General features: G+C 41.9%; 2 protein-coding genes across 10 annotated transcripts in view; one reads left to right on the top strand and one right to left on the bottom strand.

Annotated features, from left to right (window-relative positions):
• Positions 1–19,636, bottom strand: part of LOC137857503 (disintegrin and metalloproteinase domain-containing protein 20-like) — a 371,501-nt gene that overhangs the window by 157,680 nt on the left and 194,185 nt on the right. The window lies entirely within an intron of this gene.
• The window catches only part of PCNX1 (pecanex 1), an 85,790-nt gene continuing 70,350 nt past the window's right edge, over positions 4,197–19,636 (top strand). For 4 of the 9 annotated variants that reach the window (XM_068684087.1, XM_068684085.1, XM_068684086.1 and 1 more), the window contains exons 1-3: positions 4,197–4,543; positions 12,304–12,512; positions 18,329–18,434. In XM_068684087.1, coding sequence (XP_068540188.1) covers positions 4,391–4,543; positions 12,304–12,512; positions 18,329–18,434 — 468 coding nt within the window. In that variant the 5' untranslated portion in view covers positions 4,197–4,390. Of the gene's footprint in view, positions 4,544–12,303; positions 12,513–14,260; positions 14,318–18,328; positions 18,435–19,636 lie in introns of those variants that run through there. The other 5 variants (XM_068684092.1, XM_068684091.1, XM_068684089.1 and 2 more) reach the window with 2 other exon arrangements.

The following is a 19,636-nucleotide window of genomic DNA, read 5'->3' as shown; positions in this document are numbered from 1 at the left end:
CTGCACTTTGTGATGTGAATAATAACCTGCCAGCACAGCAGGGAGAGGAGGTCTCCTGGCATGTAACCTTCCTGCTGGTAAATCCTGTCTGATCTGCACAGAAATGCTAGAAAATGTGCATGCTTCTTCTGGGGTCTCTGAAGGGGCTATGTTCCAGTTGGGAATTAGAGTTTATATTCCCATTGGGAGTTAGACTAGTGTACAGGACTGATTTCAATGTAATCCCCTTGTAAGGCTGAATCCGGTGGGACTTCTCACAAAACTTGGTGAACTGGGGAGCAGAGCTGCTGGGGAGGGAGTCTGGTCTGTGAAAGATCTGGCTCTTGCTTAGAAGTTTGCTTAAAAACTGTGAAAAGAGCAGATAAGCTGCTACCAGATGTAAACATAATGGCGATGTACTCTGTGGAGTCTTGCAGTTGGTGAAAGCTATTCTACTATAACTAAGAACAAATCTAGAAAAAAAAAGAAAAACAAAAACTCCTGACAGGTTTTATAAGAAAACTATCTTACAGTGAAACCTGGCTAGCAAATAGTATTGTAGAATGACTTTCTGCTTTCTATCATCCTTGTAAATGAGCTTACTTCTTATTTCTCATATGAAAGAATAAAACACATTTATTGCCATTTATGATGATGCTCTGGGTTCAGATAAACCCCCTTTTAACCAGGTTGCAATTTCAGGCAAATGGTGGAAATAAAATCAGGACATAAAATTGTGCAAAGACAGCTAATGACCAAGAAGCAAATAAATATTTTTAACTACTGTTTCTTCAAGAAATCAAAAGCTAGATATGTTTCTCTCCTAGGCTGATGAATTGCATGGTGAATCGAATTTTGTCTTCTTCAATTTTATATTTTGTCAGAATTGTAGCTTTGGATACTGTGTCTAATCCACAGAAAGACATATGTGTCGGCAAGATCTGAAGGTTGGGGTTGTAATATTGCTGTCTAACTATAGATCCTGAGACAAGGAATCAATAGGGAGAAGTAAATAAAAGTTGGTGATGAGCCACAAAGGCCTAGTTTGTCAATCTTCATCTGAAAACAAACGCTGTGCCCAACATGGAGACTAGAAGTACCACCTGTCCTAATTGTAAAGTGAGTAAATCAGTGTTTTTCTTATTTTCTGCTGATTGTTTGATTAGCTACTTAAAGCTTGGTATCAAACTGTGATGATGACTTCAATGAAAATTACAAGGAAGTGCCAATCATAAGCTTGTTTCTGGACATAAAAAAAATTGCACCCAATTTAGGTAAAATTTTAACTTGGTTTCACCTCTTGTCCTAAATATCTAAGCTACCTTGTCATAAAAACTAGGAATTTTATTGATAACTAATTTTAAAATTATAATTTGGGGTATTCCACAGAAGATGTCTGGTGGGGGGGAAAGTGTAAAGCTTAAGTTCCTTGAATGCAAAGGTAAAAGAGACTGAAGTGCTACTTACAGTCCAAAGCATGCTACAATATTATTATTAGAAATGGTAACACGTTGAAGTATTTCTGTGGCAGATTTCAGTGTTTTTTTAGTCTTGATTAACTTCCCATTCTAGTAATATCATACACTAAAAGAAAAAAAAGTGTATTTATAAGATTGGTCAAGAAATTGTCATCACCTCATCTGAGTATTTGGTATAATCTACATTCTACTGTGCACCACATATTGCACTGCCCTGATTTGGCAAATGCCCTTTCAGTCCCCTGGAGTGTGGCTTGACATAAAGGAAAACATTGCTGCATATGATTAACAGATCATTCTTCCTTGGCCACATCTGTATTATGATGGCATATGCAAAGAGAACCAATAATATCCGTTTGCTGCAGAAGTCTTTGAAATAGCCTGCATATGTTAAGAGGGCACTTGATTGTGTGCATATGCCAAGAATGGGAGGAAACTGGATTATTATCAGGCCAAAATAACAGTTGCAATTTTGAGTTATCCTCCTCCTGTGTACCGCTGGCTTATGCAGCAAAATGATTTCTTTACCTCAGTCTGGACATACTAAATTATAGAAGAAGTACTGGATTAAGAATAGGTTGCTCTCCAGTCATCTGACTTAATGCCCCCTTTTAAATATTTTATCTAAAAATCACGCACTCTTCACCAACATTGAGTTCTAATTTTCTTAGAGTACGTTCTTTGTACAGGGGGTAATATCCATCACCATGTTGAATAGAAGTATTGTAAGGCTAAAGTAGAGTACAGAAGACAAGCCAGTTACTTGCTGTATTGCAGAGATTCAATGCATAGACTGAATCTACTGCTGTTGCAAGATACAGTTTGTTTCTCTTAAAAGCTAGTCATGATTTTTTTCGTACTTTGTTAATGATGCCTACATCTGGCCTCATTATCAGTTTTACCTTCAGGCATGGACGGATTCCAATAATATTATTTCCCATCTTGTGTCTTAATGTTTTCAGCCTGCCTGCATTTAAGTGGCTAAACAATGAAATTTAATTGTCCTCTCAAGCATGTCAGATTCTCTGGCTTATTTTACTGGACTCAGACTAAATATTCCCAGGATCCAGTTCTCTGGAACAGGGCTGTCTCTATTAAACTGGGTTATGCTGCTGTGGATCAGGGTAGAGCCAGTAATATTCTAGGAGCAGGGTTAGGGAATTCCATCTTCTCACACAGGAATACTGTTTAACGTGAATCATTACTGTAAGGCTGAGGCTAATCTCTCCAAATTCAATCAATGGCTCCTAAAGAGAAGTATAAAGGTTTTTACAGCATTTAGTGCAGCCTTCAGGCACATTATTAATGAACGTTATCCCTCTTTCCTCCTTTCTGTGGAGAAGGTGAATGGCTTTTATGTAACGTTACTGAAACAGCAGCTGGAAGAACTAACGCTTCGTAATCCTGATGGTTACATTATCACAGTGTATTTATGGGTAACACATCCTAAGAACTCCATCTCTTAACAGCTGTGTTTGTAATTCTAAAAGGTATTTTGGCAAATGATGTTGTTGAAATATAGGCTTCATAGTTCTGTTTTCTTCTGAGTCTACTGTAAATGATGCTTGTCACAATTGGCTTTGTTCCCAACAGAGGGAATACCTTCTCCTCACCCATGACAATCTTCTGTGAGATTTTTTGGTTCTTGTTTTGTTTTTCATCCCTCTCTGACATCCTTTTTTCCTTTCAGATTTCCACACCGTTAGACAGTATTTTTTAAGTTCCTCTGCAAAATACCATGAGCAACCACTTAATCAGAAATGCAATATTGAATAAAAAAGATCAAAATTGTTTGTTTATAACGGGGAAGAGAACCAATACAGTTGGGGGTTTTGTGTCCATCCCTTCTGCCTACTCCCCTGCTGGGGAAACAAACAAATAAAAAAAATAGATCAACTACATCTGTTTTGAGTCAGTCGCTTCTATCTTCTGGTTTTCCAAGAATAGCCAGCTGCTGCCATTGGTTAGCTAACTGTTGGGGAGGAAAACGCGGGCTGTGCCAGTAGCACAGTCTCTTGAAAACACGGGTCCAAATGTGTGCTCACCGTGAGTCATGGCTGCGTGTTTGGGTGTTTTGCACTGCAATTCCTCCTCGTTAGAGGCGATGAGCTCCCGGCCTTATACCTGTTGGGAGGGCAGAGGGGCTGGGTGGGGTTCAGGACAGAACCTGGGGGGCTCCTGCCACAGGACTGATGGTATAATAATGTGCCTTTAAAGCTAGTTTTCCTAAAATATGACTAGAATTAAGTTGTTTAATGGAGGATCTTCAGCACTATGTATCTGTAGGTTGTGAAGTGCTCGGTGGTGCTCTCAAACCCCCTTCCCTCATCTTTCTTTCCACCTGATGCAGGGCTTTGGGGATGTGCTTATTTAGGGGGAAGCTTGAAGAGCTGGGATGTGATGAGCATTAAGGACCCAAGTGACTTTGTGTGTGCTGAAAACACTAAAAGGAGCCGTGTGGTGGGGGACAAGGCACTCTGGGCGCTTGGTGAACTGTGGTACTGACAGGAAATGGGCGTGCAGTGAGAAGGGGGAGGTGATTTTCCTTTAACTTCAGAAGGGGAAGGCGATTTTCCTTCTTTTATTTCACGGAACCACCTGCCCGAGGCCGGACAGCCCGACCCGAGGTCCTTTTTCCATCGGGCCTCGCCCCATAACCCCCCCCACCCCATCCCCTCCGCGCCGCCGGGGGGCGCTGCGCGGGGCTGTGCGCAGGCGCGGTCCGCCCCCTCCGCAGGGGCTGCCGGGCTGCCGGCGGCGCGGGGGCGGGCGGGCGGCCCGGGGCCCGGACATAAGATGGCGGCGGCGTTGCTGGGGAGGCGGCGGCGGCGCTTGCGGCCGTGCGGGCTGTCGCGGAGCGCGGGCGGTGCGCGGCTCTGCCCGGGCTCGCAGGGCGGATAGAGCGGGGCCCGGCGGGCGGAGCAGGCGCCGCCATGGGCTCGCAGGTGCTGCAGATCCTGCGCCAGGGCGTGTGGGCGGCGCTGAGCGGCGGCTGGTACCAGGACCCGCACCAGGGCGCCGGGGTCAACGCGCTGCACCTCTACCTGTGGCTCTTCCTGCTCGGCTTCCCCTTCACCCTCTACATGGTGAGCGGAGCGGGGCCGCGCCGCGGGGGGGGGCTGCTGGCCTCAGCCCCGCTCTCGGGGCTGGCGGAGCTGCCGGCCCTCGGGACGGGCAGCGCGAGAAATCCCCGCTTGTGGCAGCCGGGGGGCGGCCCCGGTGTTTTTGGGGTGATTTCGCGTTAAACCTACCCGGCGCTGGGATCGCGGTGATTAAAAGCGCTGACCTTCAGACCCAGGAGTGCTCCTGGCGCGTGGAGTTGGCTTCAGGAAGGGCACAGCCAGCTGTGGCAGGAGGAGGCTTCTTTCTGATGCCCCTCCTGTGCTGTACATAACTTAGGAACTACTAATATTTCACCTCGGGTTGCTCAGTAGAACAATGTGATCGTTTTGGGTGTGATGGGACCCGTCCTGGGCGTGACACATAACGCAGTTTGCAAATCTGCCAGGTCCAGAGGCTCTGGGAACATAAAGTAGAAACTGCCTTGTAAAAAAATATGAGCTAGCAAATGACACCTTGGAGGAAAAACTCCGCACGAGTGCAGTTGTGAAGGTTTAGAGCTCTTGGGCCTGGTATTTGCTTTGTGAAAAAAGCAATATTTACATCTGGAATGTGAAATGCTGCGAATTAGCTACTGTGGAAGAGGAGGTTACAGCCCCGTGCAGTTCTGAATTCATACTGCTGTGTCTTGGAAAAGGTAGCTCCAAGGCTTTTTGTTTGAAAACTTTAGACTGCTGGCAAGGAAACCACAGGCTGAGACAAACTGCTTTTAAAACCAAAGTTGATGTGACAACAGTTAGATAAAACTTTCCACTAAGCAGATCCACCCGCAATAAAAACTGAGAATCTATATCTACTCAGAGTTCCGCTGAAGATGGGAAGGAGAGAGACCTTCTGGTCTCAAATGCAGCTTTTTCAGAAGTAGTGCTCTTCTGTTTCGGCAGAATAGTTTGTTTAGTTAGCACTACCTTGCTCTGAAGGCTGCTTATAAAGGTAAAGTGAACTATGTGCTGCATGGCAGGAGACTTTTGAGGAGGGTCTGATTTATTTAACGTGCCAGTCTGCTGTCAGCTGATAAATCCAGACCAGTGTTGGGATCTCCTGCTGCCTTCGAAGCAGTGGTTAGGTTTCGGTTGCTCGTACTATGGGGTAAATTTCAGTGTTTGCTTAAACTTGTTTCTTTCCCTGTGCACAGGGAAAAGATGAGCAAAAGCAAGCTGCTTCAGGTTTTGTTGAGGTCAGAGAAATTCTCTTGCTTCATAGCTCTGGACAAGTTAAAGATGCAACAACAAGTGCCAACTTCCCTGAGAAAAAGTAGGGAGATTAGTCACAAGTTGAAGCAGATTGAATCATATTTGGCTGTTTTCCCTCTTTCCACCCTCTGCAGTTTAAGTGTTGTCTAGACATAAACTAAACAGGCAGAACAGTGATGGTCATCTTAGTCCTTCAGCATCTCTTAACTTCTTGTCAGGCTAAAAAGGGGTAAATGTTGCATAGCTGTAGGACATACATAAATAAGCAGAACTCGCTAAAAAGTCTTAGGTAATCGTAATCTGAATTCTGAGTGTGGCTCACTGCTGTGTAGGAGGGAGTTTCTAAGCTAGCTTCAAATGACTTGTTGCTGGCAGACAACCCTGTGTGTTTAAAAAATAAAGTATATATAAAGACCTAACATGCTGGCAGGTCTTACATTTCATATCAAACTACCTCATGTAAGGAATTCCAAGATGAGAGAGTGCTGCTTTGGTGCACGAGGGCAGCAGGAAGTGTAGATAGTTCCAAGTTGTTCAAGTAGCAACAAAGGCAGTAGAATCCCTTCAGAACTTAGCCAGTAGCGGGTTCTCAAGACTGAATGCACCTTACATGAAGCTAATCACTTCTTCCAAGTGTTATTTGTTCCCAAACAGGATCAGAATGTGATCTTTTTTGACTCTGGTAATTCAGATGTGCTTGTTGCTTAAAGATGTGGTTTGTTGCACCAAACGCTGATAATCTTCCATCTGTGCATTTAGCCCGTTGGTCCCCTGTCTTAAGATTAAAATTTGGTAGCGGTTATGGTTACCAAGTTGTTGTATATCTGTGTGTTTCTTGGCTTGTGCTCATAGGGCTGACGGGTTTAACGTGAGGTGCTAACCAGTTGAAGGAATTAGCAGCCAAATTCAGCTAGCCTTTTTTCCTTGCTTTGTTTTTTTTTGTCTGCCTTCTGAGCTTGGACACATGGAAGTCTGTGCCCTCGGTGAAGGAGAGCAGACAAACAGATGCATCCATGTATCGGTATTACAGATCAGGATGCTCTTCTTGTTCTGCGTTTCTGTCAGAAGAGCTGGTCCCTGGTTTTAGATGAAACCAAAACTCAGGTTGGGAGAAGAAAATATGCCACAACACAAGACTGCACAGCTGGGTTGCAAAATACAGTGGTAGCGCTGCAAAAAGATGCCCTAAATCCAGAGGCCGATGTTGTGCACCGGTGTTGCAAGGGGGAGGAGAGGGGAGGAGGCTGCCAGAGGCTTCCCCTGCCGGAATGCTGTCCCAGCCCCACCACGTGCGCAGGAGGGGGCGAAGTCTTGGCTCCCGCACCCGGGGAGCTTTGCCAGGGGCTGATGATGAGCCAGGAGCGTACCTTGCTTGGGGTGATGGGCTCGTACCTACACAGCTCGTCTCTCAGGCACATTTACACAAGAGTTCCCCTAATAGACTTCTGATTTCCTGACCTGTGTACATAGCTATAGGAGTAGGTCATGCAAATGCAGCTTCGTGTGAAAGTCTTCTCTAGAGGAGTTCTCTGAGATAAGTGTTGTTTCTTAAATGGAGAGTTCGAGTACTTGGCTGTGTGATGAGAACCCCTGTATCTCACCTTGTTCTAAGCCACATCTAGTGTCTTGGCTAGTACAGGTTTCGTTTGTACATTCCAAGTTTCAGTCAAAAACTGGATAACTTGTAAGTGAACGTGCTTCCAGATAGCAGCAGTTCCTCAGGGCTCTGGCTGTTCATAAACAAACGGTGACAGATCTGCTGTTTCTGGATCATCTTTCCTCTTCTCCATTATGATTGTGTCTGTAAAATACTGGCCTTAAAATGCTGGAACTTCAGAGCATTTTACAAGGCAACTATTATAGTTAAATGAATATTTGATTGATGTCACTTACATAAGGACTTCCAATCTGATTTGGACTAGGAGAGAGTCCTATGAATGTTCTTACAGCTAACACCTACACCTCTATTCCCCAAGTAATTGGGAAACTTCATCTTATCTGTGGTGCCTAGCTAAAGCTGGATGTGTCTTGAGAAGATCCATAAAGTTGCCTTTGATTCTTCGTAAGTGCAGCACAAGCTGTGGTGAGGTGGAACTTCCTCTGTTTCCTGGCACTTCTGTGTTTGAAATGGTGCCTCAAGGTACAGACACCTTTGTGGTTTAAATGGGAGTGTTTTAAAGCCCCGTGACTGGTGGTCTGAGGCTTCTGCTCTGGTCTAGGTTGACATCTGATGTCTAGGAGGGAGTGCTCAGGTGTTTGCCACCCACCCTGCCACAAAGGGCGTGCTGTGGCACAGCTGAGATGGCCTTGCAGCCTCTGTTTCCAGAAAGGACAGCCCTACTCCTCAGAACTGTGCACTGCTGCATCTCAACTTTGTTCACTTTATTCATCTGACCAACAAGTTTTACTCCCCTTGCATTAAACCTCAGGTGTTTCAGGAAGGTGCAGCAGTAGACCACTGGTTGCCAGTTACAGGTTTCTCCCTACCTGTCTAGGGGAGCAAGTACCCTGCTGCTGGGAGTGGGACCGTACTTTTCCTTGCCAGTACAGCAGACTTGCAGTTTTAGTTTAAGATCACACCCAAATCATGCCTTGTAATGTGTGCTTTAGAAAAGGAGAGAGTAAAAATGGGGTGCAGTGCTCTGCTCTGTGTATATAGTTTTTATCATGTAGGGGGAAGATGAAAGCCAAAGTAGCCAGTCTTGAAATGACTGATTATTTTGAGATAAGAGTCCACATATATCAGTATGCATTTCATAAGTTGTCTTGAAAGGTATAAATTTTGAAAGTGAATGCTGAGGGAAAGGTGTTAGAAAGCTGGTGTCTGCCCTGCTGCTTTCCTCCCCACCCCGTGTTCTTGACAGAACTTGACTTCCCTTTAAGGTACAGGGAAATACTTTTAGCTTAGAGTTTATCTAATTTTTTATTTGACTTGTTCAAACACAGGATGGCTGATGTTTTCAACAGAATGTAATTAAAGCAGGCAGTTTTTGTATGGTCATGTCTAGCTCTCTTTTCTCCTATTAGAGCTTCAGGTGCGACTGGTGCTGTTTGCTGTCTGTTTTCTTCTGGTGCCAATGAAAGTGTCCTTCGTGATGTGCAGTAAAAGGAGTGTTTCTGTGAAATACTGCAGCAGGTACAGACCTAGAGCTTGTTAGCAGGCACTCACTAGTTATAACCTGAGGATTTTAGTCTGTTGGGCCCAGTAAAAATGCTTGTGAAATTTCTCATGAAAACAACTGCAATGAGAGCTGGCTGGAGACTTGCAGGACTTCAGCATTCCTATTAGAATCTTGACGATCCTGTTGTGTAGGATACTCACTTGCACTGGTCTCATCAAATGGGGTAAAATGTCACATACTACGTAAATTACACTATGGTTATATTAGGTTGGAAAGGATCTTCAGGATCCTCAAAGCTGACTCTTAACTGACTGGCACTACCAAGTGCCATCACATCCCTTAGTGCCACATCCACACGTCTCTTAAATACCTCCAGGGGTGGGGCTTCCAGGGCTGGGGCCTCCACCGCTTCCCTGGGCAGCCTGTGCCAATGCTTGGCCACCCTCTCCATGAAGAAATTCTTCCTAATGTCTGATCTAAACCTCCCCTGGTGCAATAATGTCATTTTAAGTAGCCTTGGCTTATGGAGAAAAGACCCCAAATGGAAGCTGGGTGTTTATAAGTTTGGCAAAGAAGAACAGGGAAGGCACCAGTGGTTTAGGTTGAGGTGAAGCAAAGCTACCTCTCAAGGCTGTACCATGGGTAGTGCTGCTGTGCCACAGCATGAGGCTGAGCTAAGCTACGATCAGAGAGCAAACCATGCTGGACATGCTCGAGTTTCTTCTATTCCCAGAATATACATCCTATCCAGAGAGGAGTAAGTCCTAATAAATACAAAGAATGAAAAATATTGAGTTAATTTATTATTTTGAACACTGCAGTCCTGTGGAAATGGGATGTGAGGAAAAAGCACCCTTTAAATCTTCGTTGGGTTTGAGGCAAGTTGCATTCATTTTTCATGTTTTGTATCTTGTTCTCAAAGCTTTCCTTTGCTAAACCTGATGGTAGATTTTGCATTTCACAGGATAACCTGGATACAGTGTGTGACCTGGTCACTGATGGATAGGAGGAAGAGAAATTTAAGAGCTCTCTAGGTAGCTGGAAAGTATAGGCCTGTCTCTTACAGACTAACTTTGGTCATGTAGGTGTTAAGCTGATTGCAGAAATGGCTTCTGAACAGTGGGCGCTTGTAAAGGAGAGGCCAATCGAACTCGTGTTTGTGATTTGGTAGCAGATGGCTTAGCAGGTACAGGAAGATTAAACATTTTGCCAGAGTTAATGGGCTTGCCCGTGCTTGCAGAAAGCTAGCTGCCTCTGAAGCGTTGCATTTCTGGAGGAAACCCTTGTTGTGTTGCTCCAGGGGTTATGGAAGCCGTTAGCATCGCTGCGGCTCCTGGTTGCTTATTGATGCCTTTTTTTGTATGTCTTTGTTTCCTTTTTCTCCTCCTGAGGTGGTGTTTGGTAAGTGGATCTTTCCCTATCCATGGGGTCTTGTCCAGCTCAGCATGAACCATGGCAGGCAACATTGAAGTTAGCATACCCCAGCTTAGTTTGCCTGTCCCATTTCAAGCACTGTATTAGGTATTGACTTGTTTTAGAGGATGGGATGTGGGTTAAACTTGATCTCTTTAAGAAAAAAAATCGTAACAAGTAACCTCCCTCCTGATAGATTCTAGACTAAATTATTTATACTTGCTTGGTTTGGGAAATGTTGTGTTGATTGATTGGTTTTGCTTCCTGCCAGAAAGTCAGCAACCAGATTAGGGATTGGTTTTGTTCTGAAGTCAACAGTTGGTGCAGTATTTAGAAATAATTATTCTTTTACCCCTTTTGTTACTACAGTATTTTATATTTAGAAATCTCTTTGAACAGTGTTTTTGCTAAACTCCCAGCTCAAATGGCATCCAGTTCTTCCAGGACATTCTCTTGCATATGTAGAAATACTAATGTTTTAATCACATCTCTGTCAAAAGTGACTAAAATTAGCTCAATGTGCAAGATGTAGAGGGCTTTCTGTCGTACTTTCTGGTCATGTTCCCTTTCTGCAGCACGTGCATGGGCCTTTGATTGCCATAAAGACCCCTCAGTTGCTGAGGGTTATAAGGGTGTGTGAAGAGATGTATGAAACAAGCTGGGCTTAACCTTAAAATAGAGGTCTAAAAAGGCAGCTTACTTATTCTTCTTGTCTGCTGAGTTGATGTTTGTGCTGGGTAACAAATGCTGTTCAATTCCTATTGTCATTTGTCTGTATATAGGCTTAAATGTTCAGGATGTGATATGAAACTGTACTAGCAGCAGGGTAAAGGACAGTGATGTAGCAGAATATTTGAGTACCCAACTTCGTGTTGCTTTTGTGAGGAACATGGTGTGTTTGTGGGTGGTGTCTGAGAATTAATACTTCATTTTGTTTAGCGACTGGGCGAATGAAGTGGCAAAAGTATAAATGCAAATAAAAGGTGAATTAGAAAGGTAAAAGCCTTGAAGGGAAAACTGGAGCTTGACCAGTATCCTGAACGCTTCTCCAACAGCTCTCAGGCTGCGCTTAGTGTCTGCTGCTGAAGTGACTGATCTGTAAAAGCCTTGTGGGTCTCAGCAAAAGCTGTATGAGAAGTCTTAATTTTAAGTGGAATTTCCTCAGTTGAATTTAGGACTGAGGTTATTTGTATGGCTTTTGGCCACCTCTGACACAGCTGAAAAGTTCTCTTCAGAAGATCTGCGTTGGCTGCCTTTCCTTGGGCATGTAATGGTCGAGTACAAATGCGCCTTGTAGCATGTGGTCTTGCAGGCTGATGTGGGCTTCTGCTTCAAAGTGTGAGCCATGAATGTAAACAGACCTCTTTTGTATGCAGGTAGGGGAAAGCTAGCCTTTTGTGACTGATCCATATCTTGTCATGCAAGAGTAGCTGTTGGAAGCTGATAAGCTAAGTCAAAACATCTAGTTGGGGTAGTTGAGCAATTTTCTCACATCCACCATGCTGTCACTCACTTTTTTTTCTCCAAAAAATTGAATTGATGTTGTGTGCTAGCCCTAAAACAAAGTCTCACTCTGTGCTTAGCTTAGTCTTCAAGTTGCTTAAAATCTCTCCCTCTTACTTAGAAAAAGTAATTGAAAATATGATGACATAAAAATCATGCTAGCTGTAGATCTCCTAGTCTTGGTCCCACAGCCCAATAGAGAACAAGAATGAGATTTAAATTTGGCTCTCAAACATGAGTGGTTGGTCTACTTAGCAAGCTAGTGTGGTGCTTCAGTATCTTGTAGTCCAATGTTTTTCAAAATCTTGCTGGACTTGTAATCATCTCCATACAGGGTTTGCCTTTATAGTGTGTGTATGGCTTTTTATCTTTAATTTTTAGTAAGTTCACAATTTCCTGAATGAAGGAAACTGTTAAACTCCAGGTGGCTATATGTATTCATGTGTACATTTGACATCATATTCACTAACTCTTCTTCTGCTCTTCTTTTGAAAGGCCCTTCCTTCTTCCATGATGATAGTAGCTGTCTACTGCCCGGTAATAGCAGCACTCTTTATCGTTTTGAAGATGGTGAATTACCGCTTGCACAGGGCGCTGGATGAGGGAGAAATTGTGGAGAGGAATGCCACTGAGCGTATGGACAGAGGTGCAAAAACAGAACAAAGCAATGTTTCGGCCAAGAGGAAAGACAGCAATGGGCCCAGGTAAGGTGTCTGCCAATGCTTGTAACTGTTTATCATTTCCAGCAGTAAACACTTGCATCAGATATGTAACCAGAATGGTGATCGAAATAACCAGTCCTTCAGAACCACAGAGGTCTGCATCTATATTCCTCAGTGCTGAAGTGTAATCTTAAAAACCAGACTTTTTTTATGTATTAGGTTTGAAATGATGGCTTCATGTTGATTTCCTGGTTCTTCCCCCAGAGGAGTTCTAGAACAGTATTGAAAGCGTTGGAAGCATTGAAACAACAGCATGGAAAATATGTGCTGATTAGGTTGCTAAATACTTAATGAACGCAACCAGAACAAGTAATCTTATTTCAACAGTAGACTTGTTTTTAAAAATTGTGCTGTCAAAGACTACATGCTAATCATTTTATCACCAAAAGTAACATCTGATCTGGATTTAGTTTGCTCAGTTTTGCAAAAGCAAGATCAGAGTCAAGCATTGCCTCCAGTTGTAGGCTTTCCTTGGAAGAACACTGTCCTCTCTACTCAGAAATTCTGGAATTGCTCAGCTCAGTAATGACGGTGATGATTCTGAAGTACTGTCAATAGGAGGTGATTCCTTTCAACAGATCTTTGCTGTTGCCAGCATTAAAAAAAGAGGCTTCCCTCCTCTGACCAGTCAATGTGAAGAGCAAAAGATGACTCATCAGCAAGGGCAGCCTAACCAGTCTGATCAGACTGCGGATGTGTTGTGAGCTCTGTTATTCAGGCCTCTGCTTGGCTGCAGTTAATTGGGGACATCCTAAGAGTTAGACTATGTGAAATAAATCAATCTTGAATTCTTAGCTTCTTAAAGACCTTTCTCTTTTCTTCAAGTTTCAGGTACAAGCATCTATGAGTTGTTTTCAGAGTGAGGGATTTGGTAGACTGTCCTGACTCTTAAAATAGTCATGTTGGTGTGTTTTTTGTTCTCTCTTTTTTTTTTTTTTAAAAATTAATACATCTCAAAACCCTGAAACTTTTAAATAGAGGCACTATGTTATACGGAAATGTAATTAAAAGAAGCCTCTTATCCTGTGCATTAGGCTTAACGAAAGGAAGTGTTCATGTGGTGTTCTTTAAAATCTTCGGCATAGAAGGGAAAGGATTTCACTGTGCATAGGGGTAGCTTCTCTAGGGATGGGTCTTAAGTTCTTCTGTATCTGCTCTCAGCTTAGTATTGCTCACAAAAACCATGTCTTCGATTCCTTTAAAGCTAGTATACGGTAACTTGCTGTATCAATCTTTTATAACCTGACCCTTTTTCCATTGTGTGTTTGGTAACTGAACCTGCTGACTTCAATTGTGACTCCATTGAGGTTACCATACACCCTACTAAAACTGAATTAAGTTGTTTTGGCAGAATGCTTGCCTAAATGTATACTAATGTTGATTATGCTTAATAAAATTCATGAAAGTAAACTAGTGGTCTGTTCTGTGTGAATGCAACCTTGCTGATGTGTGTTTTAGATGCGATCCTTGGATTTAAATTTTTTTATAAGCCATATAGGTTTTGCTTCCAAAACAGTTGCCAGGACTTGGCATGAACTTTCTTGTTCTAGTATCGTGAATTACGTTTTGGATATTTCAGAAGTTCTGTTTTTTCTGAGGAGCAGTGATTGTGGGCCAAGTTACTACACTATAAGCATTTGTGAGCTCAGACGTAGAGGTTAGTTTTCTGTGTGTCCTGCTTGCCAACTAAAGTTTCATTAACTTTATATGATCCTTGTTCCCACTTTCAGGTCTCTTAACTAGAACTGGGAACAAGGTCAATGCAGAAATTACGGAGTTACTTTTTGGTAAGTGGGATGTGCAGTATATACTAATCTTTGCCTGGAAGCTCACAAGAACACTGGGGTAACATTCAGACCAGCAGAGGAGATATAGGGTGAGGTTTGAATGTTGAGACTATGGAGTTAAATCAGAACAGTAATGGGAAAAACTTTTTTGAAGAAACTGTGTATAGGATTCTGTTGTGTTTTTTTGTTTTAATTCTGCTTTCCTAGCATAGGTGGGGTATAAGGGAGATAGGTAATACAGTCTGCAAAGATGTACTAGATTTTTTCACCCCACACAGACCCTTATAGGGACCACTTCAGATATTGCTATTGATATTTTTGAGGAATTAAGTGATGGATTAGTTTCTGCTCAAAAAATGCGTTGACGATTCTGTTTAGCTTCTAAGAACTGCTCTTTTTTCATTCTGAAGAAAAGTTTATCTGTGAAATAGTGCTTTCAGGTTTCTGACAAAAATGGTGTGCTGTCATTGGGAGGCTTACGTGGACTGCTCTTTTATCATATGTTCACGTTAGTGTCTGAATAGGATCAAACTCAGGAGGGTTCCTAATCTTTCAAAAAAAACCACTAGCTTAGTTAAGCAAAGAACAACTTGCTGTTTCTTAAGAGGTGATTGTTTACCATTTCTCATACTCCGTGTGAATTTGAAATTCTGTAGTTAATATTTCTGAAAGAAGGTTGTGTGCTTCAAAGATAGGACTGAGTTGTTGTCTTGGTTCTGTAACTTCTAGTACGATTGACTTCATACTTGACAGGGTGGTGTTAATTAAGCTTCAGCTTGTGTGGGGTTTCAATAAAACAAATAAATATTGGGAATACAGGCTCCTAATCTTGTGTCTAAGAAACAGTGCAAGTGTAAGCTGTTAGAGAGTATCAGTGGACCCAAACCGATGTCTTAAAACATTTAACTTGTAGTCTTGCATTTGGGGATAGGAATATGGCTTCTTGTGTCAGTGACTGCTATGACTTAGAGTAGGATAAAGAAAGCATTAACCTGGAGACGTTGCTGTCCTTGACATCAGTCAGTGTGGGAGAGCTGAATTTCACATGTACTTCTCCAAAAGAAAACTGGCAGCTGGAGCATGTGGTTTCTTGATTCATTGCCTTGGCGTTGCATACACTGCTTAAACAAGTAGAGCAAGGGAAAAAATAAAAAATAAAAAATTGTAATCTCTAACTCTTGCTTATATCTCTATTTTTTCCTCCTTGCATTTTTTCTGTGCTTGGCAGACCTCTTCTTGATCTCGGAGTTGTTTTGCTTTTTTCGAGTTTATAACTACTACTTCAAGCTTTAAGGAAAAAGTCTCTTAATACTTGAAATTGTGATCTAGCATATTCAGTACACACTGTGATCCTTCTCATATAGTAGCAACTTTACCTTTAGCCTGGCCTCATTTTTTTAGTCAAGTCTGGTCCATCTCAGTCTTTAACCGGGCCCATTCCGGGGCTGTCTAAGTGCCTGAAGAAAACAGCAGAGTGAGGAGGATGTTTTTAACAGTGAGGGTTTTTAACTCCCCTCACCCAGCTTTCCAGAAGATGATGGAGAATGCTTTATTAAAGGCAGTATATTCCAAATTCATATGTATTTCAAGGGTCTGCAGGATGGAAGGAAAGGAGCTCTATGGGCAGAGGAAAATGTTCAAAAAGAAGAGAATGAAACCCTCTTTCTGCTTTGTACTGAGATCAAAATTGTTCATTCTAAATTCTCTCTGAAAGTTGTAGTCTGAACATCAGATCTCTTTAGCTAATCAGCCTAAGTCAGGTATTAAACTGAATTAATTTAGGCTGGCAGCTTCTTAAGGCTTTCAGTTGGACACACTAATAGTAAATGTGCAGGCTCTGGATGCCTCATCTGTAGCGATCTTGGTTGCAGGTAGCTGGACATAATTTATTCACTCTTAAATCAGTTTGTGTAGTAACTTCACTGCTGTTTCGTTGCTATTGTTTTCACTTTACAAGCAACCATTTGCTCTAAGGTATGAAGTTAGCAAACTATTAGAAATTGGTTGTAAGACTTGATAGCAGGAACAAATAGCAACTGTGCTGGCAGTGAAATGACTCTTAAGGATGTGGGCTACAATGGCATTTGGAGTCTTCTGTGCGTACAATAGTTAATCCTGGAAATCTGTACTTCCTGCTTGTTCCTGCAGACGTTTCTGTTTTGTTTGTTACTAACTCTTGTTAATCCTTTAGTTTCTGTGTGCTGTCACAGAACACAGCAGCTGTGCATAGACTCCTCTTGCGTTGTATTGTTGCTGTGATATATATTGTATTGTGATATCTGGTGGTTCACTCTTAAACAAAATTGCCTCCTCCCCTCGTCCCTAACTATCATTTGGAGTGTTTCTGAGTAAATTACTCGAGTGAGGAAGAAACTTCTTTTTTATTTTTTTTGTGAAAGGCATTATATGTTATTTCTGTAGAGATCATAATATAAGCTGAACTTACATGTTTAAGAAGGTTTTAGTTAAAACTAAACTTTTTATTATGCCCTTAAGTGTTCTTAAAATGTTTACTTAAGGCATTCTCTGGCTACAGCTGATGGAAATTAAGCTGAATTCTGCATCTTGTGTTTTTTGTTTTTACCTGATTCTCCTTTAGCATTATTGATAAGATCAGGTCAGAAAGGGCTTGGTAAACAATCAGCAATAAGAGCATGCTTATGTCATGCTGCTGAGCTGTACCAAAATGGTAACTCTTTTTGATTTGCTGGACTTGGACCAGGACCATATTGTTCTGCTGAGTCATGGCTGGTTGTCTCTTAAGCTGGCTTATTTTTTACTAATGTAATATATTCTGAACTTCAGACATGATTTTTTTTTAACCCTTTGATGTAGGAACATTCAGGTTGTAGAGTTAGGCATTGAGTGGCCTTTGTGAGATCTGGAATGGTTCCCAGGGTTGTGCCCCAACATTGTGCTCTTTTCTCTGAGATTACAACAGCTTGAAATGTCATACTAAGGTATAAATTGTGTTTCAGGTCCTTCAGTCTATTGACATTGTTTGTAATACCCTAGCTTGATGTTCTTGCGTTTAAAAAAAAGCTATTACGTGTTGGACTTACTGCATCTATGAGACGAGATGTATATTAACGAAGGCCTGCTGTGCTTCCTGTCTGTTTCTTGTTCTCCAGAAGTAACACAGGCTTACATCTTTAGTTTCCTTTTCCAAAGGGAGAAGGATCAGACACGGATTATTTCTCCAGCAAAATGCTGGAGTGGACTTGTCACAGGCCCAGCTTGCTCTTGTCAAAGGCAGGTGTTTACAAAACAAACTGAATTATGGTGAATTATAATTTGGTGATGTTGGTCCAGAAAATACTTTTAAATCAATACTCATTAATCTTGAAATAGTTAAATCACTAGGACATATAATATATGTATTGCAACTTAAAATGTTTCTTGGTAGGGCATGCCAACTTTCTGAAGGAGAATTCTTCCTGGTAGGAAGAAGTGGCTTGTGCCCTTAGGCCCTCTATCTTTGTGCCTTTCCAATAACTTTCACTGATAGTATGTGGCTACTTGGTTAACTCATCCTTACTTTTGCTCGTAGGTCCAGTCTAAGGGAAACTTTTTCATCTGGGTAATGGCAAATCCCTTCAATTTGACTCTTTCCCCTGCTTTTTTTATTTGGGACTTTTTCTGATTTCTGGATATTCACTTCTGGATAGATGATCCAAAAGTTACGCGTGTCTGCGTGTAGACAGGGAGATAATTCCATGTGCCAGCATTTCCAAATACGTATGAGTTCCTAATTCTTCACACTTCTGTGCTGGCCGGTGACAGTGAAGCTGCAAGAAAGCAAGCAGCTTCTGTACTAGGTAATGAGGTGTTCCAGCTCTCCTGGAGGTTTCTGCATCACATTGGCAGTATTTATCTAAAGAACTGGGATTGATTTGAGCTCCTGACATTTGAAATGTTTAAAAAAAAAAAAAGTTTTGAATTGCTACTCAGTGTAGACAGACTTTTTCTATGTTTAACTGGTAGGTTAATGATTTTTAATCTTTCTCTCAGTGACCCTGGTGGAGGGATTGAGATGTCAGAGTTCATACGAGAAGCCACTCCTCCTGTTGGCTGTAGCTCACGCAATTCTTATGCTGGAATAGATCCAAACAACCAGGTAAGAATTAATGCTCTCACAATTGCTGCTTTAGTACTGCTGGCTTTGCAAGCTGTAGTGTAATCCTTGCTGATATTTTTCTAATTTAGTTTTACTTTTTTTTTTTTGATTGTACTAGGATCAGCAACTCTACCTTTCTGTACTTCTTAACTGCTTTATTAGGATGGAACTCCATTCTCCCAGCTGCATAGTTCTTGCTAATTCCCATTTTGTGTTTGTTCTAGGAATAGCGGATTTTATGTGGCAACATAGCAGAAAGTATTCTCTTTGCTCTTTTAGCCTTCTTCTGATTTAGTAGATCAAAATGGCTCAGAGCATGGTCAGATATAAATGCCAAGACCTGCTGTCATGGGATCCTGTCATCGTTTTGGTATCAGTGAGTCGCTGCGTAGCTCAGACTGTAACTTCATCCTTGTGTTCTTTGTTTTCCCTCCCCTACTTCTGTTTGATCTGTCTTCTAGATACTTTATTGGCAAACTTCAGTTGCGCTGATTTCTTAGGAGGCTTCTGTTAAGTCTTAAGATGTTTGCGCTATTGATTATCTCTTGCCATGCTAAATTGGTTTTTGAAAGTCATTATTCCTGGCAGTTCAGAGTCTGCAATTTAAAAACATTGATTTGATAGAGCATGAAGAAAGATATATTGGTGGAAATAAAAAGACTAAAATTGCTAATTTTTTGATAGCCTTAGCAAAATTTTCACTGTTTTGATAACTCAGGGTCAGGAAGAAAGCAATAAATAGTGGCTGCTGTATACCAGATGGAGAGGCTGGAACTTGGCCTTTTTAGGTTGCAATGCATCTTCATTATGCTCTATTTGTCTTCAGTTTCACTGGGGAAGCTGATCTGCTTCCTTATTATGTCTGCTATATGTATGCATTTGACTTGTACAGTGCTTCCTGTACTGTTCCTTTTATTTGGCTTGTGATGTTTAGCCAGTTGTGGCATCTTTCTTCTACCAACTCCTCAAGAGTGAGTTGATTTGACTGGCCAGACAGTAACATTATGTTGACTGTGAGCAGTGCAATGTTGTATTAAAGATATAGAAGCTATTTTTGGATGAAGTGGAAATCCTTGGCTTGGTATTACAACATTGAGTCCTTCTAATTAGCTCTGTGCTCAAGCAGTACAGTCTAGTGTTATGCTGATGTTGATGTTTTAGCTGCATAATGCTTTGTTACACAGCATAGATCGGCTCTAAGA

This window comes from Anas acuta, chromosome 5, assembly GCF_963932015.1.
Source record: "Anas acuta chromosome 5, bAnaAcu1.1, whole genome shotgun sequence".
NCBI classification, from domain to species: domain Eukaryota; kingdom Metazoa; phylum Chordata; class Aves; order Anseriformes; family Anatidae; genus Anas; species Anas acuta.
This window is presented reverse-complemented; position numbering and strand designations above follow the sequence as displayed.